Below are 12,514 nucleotides of genomic sequence, written 5' to 3' on the forward strand. Positions count from 1 at the left end.
AATCAAAAGGAAATTAGTTTCACTTCAAATGCACCGGCTGGTCGAATAATATTATTGTGTTCACTTACCAGAACTGGATCTGCTTTTCGTGCGCGGTCGGGGGGCAGAACCACTGAAGCCCCTGTTACCCATCACGGTCCCGGTGTGGAACCCAAGGGAGTTGGTCAGGTCAGGTGCCGGGACGTACGTCGTGTAGGCTGGCATGTGATGTTGGGTGCTGTAAGGGGTGTCCGCAGCAGTTGAACTGGTAGCCATCGACATGGCGCCGGACGTGGATGCCGAGGAGATGGGGGAGGTCAGATGGTGATCTCGATGCATGGACTTATCCTCCATGTGTGAGTAGTCACCTGATGAGGGGTGGATGCTGAGCCCCGCCGTGGTCAGGTGGTCTGGGGTGCTGTCTTTGGGCGGTGTCGGCGGGAAGTTGAACAGGTGGGGGCTGGACTGCGAATTGATGCTGCTGCCACCACCTCCGGAGGAGCCGAGAGCCGGTGGCCCACCGTGGGATGACACCGCTGCAGAAGCCCCGCCGAAGGGGCTAGTACACCACGCCGAGTGGTTGCTAGATTGGTGCACGGGCCGCAGCGTTTTGCTGCTCTCGAACCACTGAATAGTCGGCGTGTGGAAATGTGGCCTACAAACTTGGCTGCCAGTCACACGAGCTGTAGGAAAGTTACGGAAAGTTTGGAGACTACATAAGTTAAGTCTTTGAGTGCCAAGAATCTACACAGACGCCGTGCACGTGAAAGACCTCTTATAAAGCCCAGAGCCAGCTTCAGTGCATGTACACGTACAACCTGCACTCCACAACAAGTGAACAGTTGCAGTTCCTGGTGCGTGTGCGGACCCAATTTAGAACGAGTCGACCGGTCACGGGTACACAGTGGACGTGCTAGTGAGTGAGACCCCGGTTGGCAGTGGGATCTATTTATAATAATCTGTGGTCTCGATTGGCAGAGAGAGCGTATGATACGGTACGCGCGTGGACCTTTTCTATACAGTGAAAGACGGAGTGAGAGAAAACGTCAAAGCAACCCCGGCATACAGGAAAAGATTTTCAGTTTAGTGGTCCAACTTAATTTGACGTGCCGAGCGCGTGCGCCGAGCGTGTGTGTGTTGTGTGTGCTATGGGTCCCCTGCTGGTGTGCCAATATCCTGAGAAGAACCACTGCGAGACCAGAACCAGGCTAACTCCCCTGGGGGGAATGTGTTTGTTGGGCACGCCAAAAAAGGGACAGAAGAGGAAAAAAAGAAGGGTGGAAATATTTTGTGTCTTGTATGATGCATAGGCCAGCTGGTCTTTCGTCCGGTAGTAGCCCATTTTCAAGGTGTTCGGGCGTCATATCGCCCATGATCTGATATTATGGGCCAAGACTTTTTTCCAGGTGGGGTAATTGACCAATTACCGAAGAGGAACCGACCAGAAATGAACGGGCTTGGGACTTGGTAAAGTGTTGATATGCTCAGCCAAGCCAGAGCTTGATTTCACGGGGAAGCTGTGGGAGCCAAGAGCCACCATGCTGCAAGCCTAGACTGCCTGCACATTCTCGTCATGCATGATTCTCAACAGAGTATCTTGTCAACCTTTTCTGATATTAACAAAATTCTTCCTTTAAAAAATAGTCTTGCAAAATTGTCCATCAGGCTGTTTGTCAACTTCAACATCACATCCTATATTAGAGCTCCTTTTTTAAAGGGAATTCTTGTTTGATTTTGTACAAAACTACCCGATGGAAATAGGTCAACCGATTACAATTTCCAGCTTAATTTTTTTATCAAGAAAACCTACGAGAAACCCTGGACTGTGAACCAAGTAAGGAAGGTTCTTGAAAACCCCCTTTGTGAACAGAAAATTAAAAGACGAGTAGGCCTAAGTACTTTTTTCATCGGACTTCCATGTTCAAATTTGCAAATAATCAAGGAACAAAAAGGGCATTATGCTTATAAAAGAATCCTTTGGTGAAAAGTCCCCCGCGCAGGCGTAAAAAAAGTATCATGACATAAATTCAGCACGCAAGCATTCTGAAGGCAACCGCATGGGGTCACAAACCCGAACCGGGAAGAGTTACACTGAGGACGAGGCACGTGCCAAGAAGATAAACAGGATACGACAGCTTCGGGGGGTCAATCGGGGAAGGGAACTCCAAGAGTACGGAAGACACCGACAAGGAAAACAATTCACGGAAATGGGGCTTTTGTACAAGGAAGTTTGGATTCGGCGGGAGATTGAACAAGTCCGACATGGTGGGTGCGAAGAGACGTCGTGAGAGAGGGGAAATGAAGCAACTGAAAGCTTACATCCCAAGGAGAAAATACGATAATTTTTGTATACATTATGTAAATCAAAAGAATACAACAAACAGAAACGTGGGAGGGAAAATATTACAGTAGCCTATAGTTTTAATCACAAGCCGGGACACAGCCAACAAAGAGAACAAATGTCAGTGCCACAGCTCGTTCGTGACTGCACTCAAAACTTAAATGACATAGCGGTCTCTTGTTAGGCCTTGTGTTGCACTGGACTTCTTAGAGAAATGTCTTTGTGAATTGTGCAAGAATTGAATATTAGTGTCTGGAATACATGTACATTGAAATAATTGATGGGCTTTGTTCCATGTCAAATTAAATAATGTGCATGGCTTGCGCATATCAAAAGAGGGCGTTCTAACCTATGACCTTCTCGGGAATGGGGACTGACCTGTAACACTGAGTTTGCATTTTTCACAATCTACGTTTACAAAGCAAGATCAGTTTATTATAAGCCTATAATCATTATCTCCATTTTTTCCGAAATGTGTTTTTGTTGTTGTTTTTTAATGACTCCTTAGTGTCTGATGTGCCATTTCCACATCCACAATGACATGCCTTTAGGAAATTATACATTATTGCTTCTGGAAAGTTACAGATTCTGTCACAAGAATGCTGGTCGATTCGTAGGCGAGCCAACTCGTACGCCAAATCAACTCGTTTTCATTGGCCAGCTCATTACCAACCTGGTTATCAAACCTCATTACTGGACGGAGGCCGCTTCTGCAGCGTGCGCAAAACACGTTATTAAATAAAATACCAGGAATAATTGCAAAATGAATTAATGTCTAAGAGGATTCCGACGTAATCAAGGATGGAGACATTTGGATGTTTAGAAGAAGTGAAACTTAAAGCAAACAACAACAAAACAAACAAACAAAAAAGACTGAATATCTCTCATCTTGATGCATGATTATGTAGATAAGTAACAGCACTTTCTAGCCCTTACCATGTGAAGGTCTATAGCTATGCATCGCAGCTGCCCGAGTAGCGGCCGAATTGGCATAGTAGCTGGGCGGGTTGACTGCGTTGGAGCTCCCGTCAAGCGCGTGGAAGAACACGTCCACGTCGTCTGGCGGCACGAGCTGCGGTGGCTCCATGAAGTTGAGACTGTGGTGGGGGGCATGGGGCATCCTATCCGATGTCGCCGAGGGGGTCATGGCGGTCGGGTGGGGCCCGTGAGGGTGTGAGCCGCCATGGGTGTCTCCGTGTTGACCGTTGACCACCATCCAACGGGTGTGCTCAGTGAGTTCCATCGCCTGTACACCACCGCCTCCCGACGATAACAACCAGTGTGGTCAAGTTCCCGCCAAACTTGTGCCTTGACTCTTTCTGCCACAGTTCTTCGATTCAAGAAGGTCCTGATGGAGATAAGTTGTACAAAATCTGTCAGCTGTTTGAGTTGACTCCCCGCGCATAAACCCAAAATATATGCAGTTAGGGTTAAATATGAGATGTCTCAATCTGTTCAGATGTTTTAAATACGAAGGGGTAAAGTGCCGCCCCTCAACAATAAGAGATGTGTATCGCAACACCGACTGCAGTGTACATACCGTAGGCTTATGATGTCATCGCAGACAGATCGGCGATGGTATACAGATGAGGTGCACTGAGAACTGCAAATAAAATCCGAAACTGTTATCAAACGATTTATATAGAACAATATTGTCCGGATCGCATGTGCATTATCCGCTCTCCCCTTCTGGTGCTTGGCCGATACATCAGCGATATGGAGAAATCATGCCACCCGCATCGGCTTTTTTATCAAAAATGCCGATGGACTGTTCAGAATATTTATATGAAATAAATAACAACTCCGTTCAGAGATGTCATCTCGTCTTTTTTTATCTGTTCAATTAATCTCGCAACTATCGAAGTGGGTATTAAGAAACCGGTGCCTTTTAGATGCGCGACTAGCGCAGATGAAGGGTTGGAGGCGAGCAGACAGGGGTAGCAAAATTGTGCACTTCTCGTTAAATTATGTCTTTTTTCCATTCTTTTTTGTTGAAGGATTCAAATTGAAGCGAAGTTTATAAATGCCTCTCCACAGGCGTCCATAGTTACGAGGAGGGTTAAGTCGAGTAGTTCGCGTGGCGAGTAAAGCCAAAAAATGCTCCGAGTGTGGTTGAGATAAGATCGTGTCAACATGGCTCTCAAGTGCCGGATTCGGTCTTTGGCGCGGGGTGGGGGGGGTTGACCAACATGGCGAGAGAGCTGCTGCAAGTACAAGTAATTGCCTTAAATAATCCCTCGGAGAGCACAAATATCGCAGTGGAGACTTGCAATAATCAGTCACAAGTGGGAATTCTTTTATGTCCACTTGTATCGTAGATGACTGCTTTCCCTCTCTGAGAGCAGCGGACCGCGGCTCGAGCAAGCGCTGGGGTCGGCCCGGCCCATGGTCCCGGCCCGTCACGAGGTCCGGCGTTTACACGGCAATCGACGCGGGCGACACGGGCTCTCATTTTATTTCCAATTTGGGACGGGCAGATGTTTGCTTTCATCTTCTTGTCGACTCCGAGAGATATTGAATTTTACGCTCGGTGGACAAGTTGTTAAAGATGTACCACTTGTTCATGTCAAATCATAATTGCGTGGCTGAAACATGCAGGAATGGATGAACGATAGACTCCAAACATTTATTAACACCACCAACCCAGCAATAAAAAAAATCAGTTTCCCTTTCTGAAACTTATAAATCATATGTCGGAGGCCAAAAATTAATTGCCGGTAGCCAGCTCAAGATTCGCAACTTTTGAGAAAAAAAAAAGTCAATCAGTGACCAGCTATTATACGCGCACAAGCTCCACCGAAATGGGAATTATACGGCTCGGCCTCACTTCTAAAAGGAATAATTTCTCTTTATACAATGCCTAAAAGATTTCCCGTGGCCTCAACGATAGATCGTCGAGCTCGTGCTGATGAAACAACCAGGATGTTCTTTTTCACGGCCACAAGAGGAATTTCTGATATCAGGAATGGCACAGGATAATTTCATGCGGGGAGTTTTCAAGATTTTTTTCGGGAGTTGTACGAACCAAAGAATGGTTTACCCTCGTTCAATGGAAAGACAGTCCATTCGATCTGTCAGCATGTGAAATTCTTATATTTGTAATCGTAAACATTCCTTTTCGTCTGCTATGTGCTAGAAAGACTTTCTCCTCCCCATCTTACTGTTGAGTATTTGGTTTTGATGTTGCCAACGTAATCTCTTGCTAATCGTGGCATCTTTTCAGCTGACAAGTCCTCCAAACTGAGTTTTCGTTTGATCCAGGAACCGTTACCAATTGAATCAAAATCAAGAGAAACATTGCAGTGAGGTGAACTTATTTTTAAAAAGAAAAGCACAACGAAAAATCTTAACTTTTCGTACAGAAAATTCAACTCGAAACCTAAAGACAAACACACAAAATCGAATGCTGTTTCCAAAGATTATTCACCACTCTGCATTTGGGCTATTCCATCTGAAAGGGAGCGTTATGCTCTATAAATATCAACCATTTATTTTTGCCCTTTATAATTCTCCATCATCAGTCATTCATCAATACATGCATAGTCGGCGACCTTTAGAGCACTAAGAAACCATTCCGCACGCGTCTACGGATTTCAACCCCCCCCCCACCCCGTATCGCGTCCTGGGAAAAACGTGTCGATCTGCTACCGGGCGATATACCACTGCCAGCCAGGTAGCGCAGTGCGCCGTGGAGCTTTGGCGGAGTACACTGCAGAGAAATACTCCCCGGGGACCCTCCCTGACGTACTTCCGGGGGTGGGGTGAGAAAAGGGGGGAAGATGACGCCATAATACGGCTCCGATGTCACATCCACTCATGTGGCTGAAACATGCAGGGTCAGGTGTGGTAAGGCGTAAAGACAGCGTGGCAGAAAGGGAGGCCTTGGAGATGCTTTACTGCATAGGCTAACGTTAAGAAGTTCATCCGCATCAAAACCATTCATTAGGAACCACATACGTGATTAAAACCACGTGATCAAAACACGTGGTAATGGAGTACATATTTCCCAAGACATATAAGGGAAAACATTGAACAGTTTGAGGGATAATTAATGGATAAAAGGGTTATCAATAGGGAAGGGCAATACGTGCAAACCATGCAACTGACTATCTATAAACCGTAGAATGAGGTTAGAAGAAACTAAGATTCGAAAACAAATCTTAACTATAAGCTGTTTGAATTAAAGACGTAAGACTTAAATTATTTTGGCAACACTTTTTATCACCCATTGATAACACTCATTGATTTATTTAGAAATGAAAAAGGCAAGGTTTATTTATGAGGAAAGCCTTCGCTTTTGACAAGATAATAATACAACAAAATAACATCAATAACATGCGTAGCAGTTTTAATTAAAGAACGGCTTCCTGCCCACAGAACTGCTCTTAAGTCTTTTTTATGATTACAAGCATATCTTACCCTCACTAACTTTTCTAATGCAGATTTGCATTATATTGAACCCTAAAGACGGACGATTGTTTATATTTGTACAGATATCTAGTGAAAACGAGTATGTGATAAACATTATATCGGTCAAAACCTGATGGGGCAAACTTGGCAGCCGGTTTCACACCTGCAAAACACTTCATGGCTGGGACGGACACGCCGTGCACGCGCCGGTTACACCGTCCGCCGACCAGTTGGGCACCCGCCGGTTCACATCAGCTCCCCCGTGCAGGGGAAAAATGCCGGACTTAATCAGCCGAACAAGCATAGAGGCTTGACATATCGACAGTGGGTTGGCTTATGGATGGAATCGACACGCTATGAGACAGCTGCCAAGGCCACAAAGGGTACGGAATTGAAAGAGAAAGGGAATTCCGAGGTTGTTCCGGTCATTGATTTAGGGGAGAAAGTTATTTCGAAACCGAGCATAAATTCGTTTCCCTAAGTAGTTTCAATCAACCGATCAAAGTTATGAAAGCAGACGACTTTCACACGAGGTCAAGAATTAAAACCACGTTTCAATACCAGGGGTGGAGATTTCTTGTCCCACGTGGGGAGGGGATGATTTCTGAAAGTTCAGCACTGTCTCTATCCCAGGTGAGATCGTACATGACGTCGGCAGGTGCGCAGTCGGTGTGTGCAAGCTAATGGTATACGCATATAGTCAGTGACTTAAAAAGTGGGGGAGTGAGTATAATAATTGGTCAACCCCCCTCAAAAAGTGGGGTATATAACTCCACACACATCCCCCGGGGGATCTCCGCCCATGTTTAATACAACCCTAGTTTGATGTTGGAGCGGGTGGTGCACACTACAATTCATTACCTACTGTAATTCAAAAGACTGACGTTCACCAATATCTTCCTTTGCAGGGCAAAATCCAAAAAAGATGTCCAGGTTTACCGATCTTAAAATGTTTCTACAGAAGCCATGCGTATTCTGTCAGGCACGTACGACTGTCGATATTCTGTACACTCTCCGTCTCCCGTTTTCATTGGAGTACCACGCAGACTCCCGGATTGACGTGCATGTGAAGAATGCTGTAAAGAAGCACTGCACCAAACACAGTTCAAATTAGGCTTGATTAGTTTGGTACATTCTGACCATTACAAACAAACGGCTGTTGTAGACGTCAAGCGGCAGTCGCACGCATCTTGGACAGGGTGTGTGCAAAAAGGAACAAAATAAACCATTGCAAAATAACAATAACAGCAAGGACAGAAAACGGCACCGACATGTTTACAATTACAACATATGGCAAATTCAGCGAACTCAAAAGACAATACGGAAATTAGCCTATTAACCGCTGGTAGCACGAGAAATCTAGAGTAAATTATTCGCATCTATATTCATATATATTCCACATGTATATATATGGAAATCTATGCCTAATACAGGGAGGTTAATTAAGAGTATGCGTCTATTATATAAAAGGAAAATACTTATAAACAATTTCAAAATGAAAGAGATTACCCACATAAAATCAGCTGCACTAAGTCCTATATCTAAGAAAACATCCTGCTTTTAAATTCTGAAAGTGCATCAGAACTAGATATAATTGAAACGAGACACAAAAGGGTTCATTTTGTTTTCACCATATAGTTGTGCAGTTTTTACCGTTGATGGCGCCTTTCCAGCCATTCTTTTGTGTTGGCTGCCATGAAAGGATCTAAGTCCAACGAGAACTCAATCTTATTAAGCTAATATTGTACAGGTTAAAACATCGAATTACCTGCATGCTGCAAATAGTACGATATACGTGCCTCTGTGTTATTTCCATTTTTATGAACCTACGTGACCAAAGATAAAGAGAAGCCTTTCTTCACAAAAGTTGGACATTTTAGCGTTGAAGCGGTTCCTACCTGACCTTTTGGACCCATACATTAATTTTTACAAAATCCAATAGACAGATGCATTTAGAGTCCCATTTACAGATTATGAAAAGCGCATGTCTACTCGCTGGAAACGCCTTGGTGGCGTCCTACACAAACAGCAGACAACCATGCAGATGCGTTTAGTAGAGGGCGCTAGACTGCGAACGATCATTAATACAAATCTTGAAACCGCACCTTTGTCTTTCATTAACCTTAATTTTGAAATATGCCATTTGCAATACACTTAATTCCATGAGGATTTAGAACGATTACATACAGTGAAGAGAAGTATAAAGATGCAAAAAAAGTGAGCCTAAGAAACTTCATTACATCGATTACTGTCAACTCGCGCTGCTGACAGGGTACAAAAGATGCCATTTGCGTTTGTAGAGTTCCATTAGAGCCGGAAAAAACTCAACCGTTTCTTGCAATATGCGGCGTTATATAAAGCACATTATTCTGCTGAATCAAGAAAAGTCGCCTACTGAAACCACGTCCTCTTGAGGCCCAGTTACAAAAGGCAGTCATTTCCGCGAGATTATGCTGAATGTTGGCAAGCTCAAGTGAAGTCAGGTGGCCCATTTCTTAAAATATAAAAACGGGATAAATAAGAAGAGCACAACAAAAGTCGCCAGGAGACCAGACAGCAGCTAATCATTTTCAATACATCCGTCTTCGTTATCATTCACATGTTGTGGCAAACACGGAATTGGGAATTAGGTACAAGAAAATAAAAAACAAGCCAAAGTGCGTGCGTACATGCATACTCAGAGAGCTGCACATTCCGCGAGGTGCAAATGCCAAGAGTATATTTTGTTTTGTCAGTTGACTTTAAAAAGATTGCAGCGTACTAAGCCTTAACATTTTGTGGAAACCAATTCAGAATGAACCAAGATACATCGCTCTGACGTGGATGTGTTGTAAGTCAAAATGTCGGGTTGAAATCTTCCCAAACCAAACACGAATTATACCCACGAATACGAATTATACCGACGGTGCACCAAAAAGCTATGTGTGGTTTTGTTCAACGTATGGTAGCATCTTTGCGCACTAATCCTGTCACAAAAGTAATCGCATCCCAACTGACGCCTTTGCAGTGGAGTAACCACCGGGGGGAGCCTGGGGCACGCCCCCCCGATTCCGGGTGCCCCCCCACACACACACACTGAAAAAAAGATATTGAACAAGACTACCAAAAACTTGCCCTAAAAAACCACACCACTGAAAGCTGGTTCCCCCCCCCATGCTGGTGCCCCCCTTTGTGCCCCCCACTAATAAAATCCTAGCTACGACACTGCGCCTTTGCCTAATGATAATTCATTCCATTGATAAATTAACTCCTCCTGATGTTTGGTTTGTTTGCTTCAAGCAGTCCTCGTCATTCATCTGCATGAAACACAGTCTTGGAATTCGTTTTGAGGACACATTGCCAGCAAATACTCATTTTGAAGTCGTTCCTGACGAGAAAATTAAGGAATGCCGGCAAATTCTATTTCTACTTCTATCTTGTTAATGACGATTTACACTAAACTTTAAAAAAAATTATTATTTTACGCTTGACTGAAAATGCACCGTTCTCGTCATAAAATATCTAAATTGTGAATGTATTTCCTTCTGCTATTCAGTTTTTTTGTTCGTAATGTATATGCTTGTTTTTTTAGGTGCATTGTTGTCGAAGTAACAGGCAACTGAGTTAAACCTAACAAACCCACTGCAGGAAATATGAAGTTTCCAGGAGAATTTTACAGAGTTTTGGATTTGTGTTGATTGTGAAACTCTTGGCGCGTTTTTCTTGTTCATCGGTTTTCGGCAGCTGTGCTTTCACACAGCACTGTGCTGAACTATACATCAACCTTTGTGCAATTTAGCATAATAGTTTGGGAATTATCCGTTGTACCCAACTTCTTGTAATCACAATTGAACATCCACGCCTTCAAATGATATTCATTTGTTTAATGGTATAGAACCCCACGTATGATTCTGTTCGTGAATCTAATTTTGCATTGAAAAGAGGAAACTTTATTTGCACTTTATTCCGAAGAGGGTTGTCATTTTTAAACAGTGAATAAATCATAGACTACGTTAACAGCAAAATTGCAATTTTGGAGGGAGGAAATTATGAGAAGGAAGGAGCATGCACATCAGCGTGCAAGACGCAAATGAGTTTCCTTTCCTTGCGGCTTCGAGACTTCGAAAATTGAATTTACTTATAATATTTTAAGGGGGCCCCGTGCAGGCAAATGCGTCATTTGATAAACAAATGTGTCGTGTGCAGAAAAAAAACGCGGTTGGTAGTGCATTAGACATGAGCTGGCCGCATCTGCCGTGAGCCGATGAGCAATTTGACAAGATAGCTCTTGACGGGCGCAGTACGGTGGGAAACCTTAATTGCCTAGCGACTTACCGAATCAGCCGACGAGGGAAGAGTGTAGTACCGGGGCCGGATGATTGTCTAGTGGGTCATTTCAGTCATCAGACACGGAGTGAAACCAGCTCCAGTATGGTGTATGAATCAAGTGTTTTTACATCACCAGATTTTCATGCCAGACTTGTATGTTTTTTTTTCTTTTCTGTCTTAAACTACTGGACGCGTCTTTCAAGCTGCCTGATGGGACCAGCCGTGCTGCGTTCGCAGTATCGACTAGCCGGGAGTGCGAGGCTGCGGCTTGGATTCAGTCATTCGCTCGGCTGTCGCGGTCTCCACCGGCCTCGGGGGAAGAAGAAGAATAGAAATTGAATTGAGCGCAATCATAGTCAACAAAAAGCGATTTCAATTTTCCCAATTGTAATGGAGAAAGGAACGCAGGACTAATTTACTCAATGACTGCCACAATGGACGCGTTCTGCGCTTTATTTCTCGGTGCTTCATGTACTTTTCGGCGGCGCGCCAAAAACTCCAGTCCGTGTAAACAATTTACTTGCTTTTTAAGAGTCAATTTAGGGCAGTTGGTGTTTAAGGGGAGTTACACTTCCAAATATTATTATTTTGGGGTTGAAGGAATTATCAGAGCCTGAACTTGTTTCGGTCGTCGGGAACTAGGCCGATGGACTTCTGGTGTTATTCTGGCCCTGTCTGGTTTGATAAATGGTGAGTGAGTGATGTAGTTCACCCATGAAATAGCCCACTGTTCACCGCAGAAGGGAGAAAATTGCACATTGTCCGGGCGAACAAAGGCCGCCAGGTACCGCTCCGGTCGCTTGGCTAGGTGGAGGTCGGTCGTTGGAGCTCCGGTTGAATTACTTTGACGTTAAGATGGAACACTTCCCTCCCAGTTCATTTTTGTCTCCCATTCTCGTTGAACCTTTTTTCACACTTGCCTATCGCTCGTTGGCTTCTCCCAAAATGTCCGGACATGACCTCCCTTCAGAGTGGAGTCGCAGCTCAAAACCAAGTAGGCTTGTGGGAGTGCATGATAGCGGGGGTAAAACTCCCAGCCCAACATCAGCCAATTGAGGTTTAATAAAACAACATTGACTGTTCAATAACTTATCAAGTCCTTGAGGTCGAAGAAGAACATTCGTTCAGTTACTCGCACTGGATTTACTCAAAGAGAATATCCGAACGTCAATTCTGGACACCCGAGTTGTATTTATTTCAGCCAGATTTCTATTTAACCCAGTGAGACATAAATTTTGCATGAGTCATGAAATGGTTGCCCAAGATGTGTCAATGAGAATAGCATAACAAGTCATCAATGAAATACTATTAAATTGCTACAGGAACAGTTTTCCATACCTCCCCTTGTCTCTTAAAATACTTTTCTAGATTACGCTATTGATATGTTTATCGGCACATACAAAATGAAATTGGTCGATTGTTTGTCGACTTCTCTCAAATTATTAATTCAGTAAATAAAGGCATTTACATGTAGGT

At 44.0% G+C, this 12,514-nt stretch overlaps 1 protein-coding gene across 5 annotated transcripts in view; it reads right to left on the reverse strand.

Moving 5' to 3' along the window:
• LOC110987737 (GATA-binding factor 2-like) overlaps positions 1–12,514 on the reverse strand; it is a 62,969-nt gene that overhangs the window by 29,593 nt on the left and 20,862 nt on the right. For 2 of the 5 annotated variants that reach the window (XM_087135813.1, XM_022250758.2), the window contains exons 2-5: positions 11,045–11,348; positions 3,861–3,923; positions 3,257–3,668; positions 69–662 (exon numbers count right to left, since the gene is read on the reverse strand). In XM_087135813.1, the coding sequence (XP_086991939.1) occupies positions 69–662; positions 3,257–3,563 (901 nt within the window). In that variant the 5' untranslated portion in view covers positions 3,564–3,668; positions 3,861–3,923; positions 11,045–11,348. Of the gene's footprint in view, positions 1–68; positions 663–3,256; positions 3,924–11,044; positions 11,349–12,514 lie in introns of all 5 variants that reach the window. The other 3 variants (XM_087135815.1, XM_022250759.2, XM_087135814.1) reach the window with 2 other exon arrangements.

The sequence above is a fragment of the Acanthaster planci genome, linkage group LG04 (genome assembly GCF_054643075.1).
Source record: "Acanthaster planci isolate LZ-2023a linkage group LG04, COTS_SCS, whole genome shotgun sequence".
Lineage (NCBI taxonomy): Eukaryota > Metazoa > Echinodermata > Asteroidea > Valvatida > Acanthasteridae > Acanthaster > Acanthaster planci.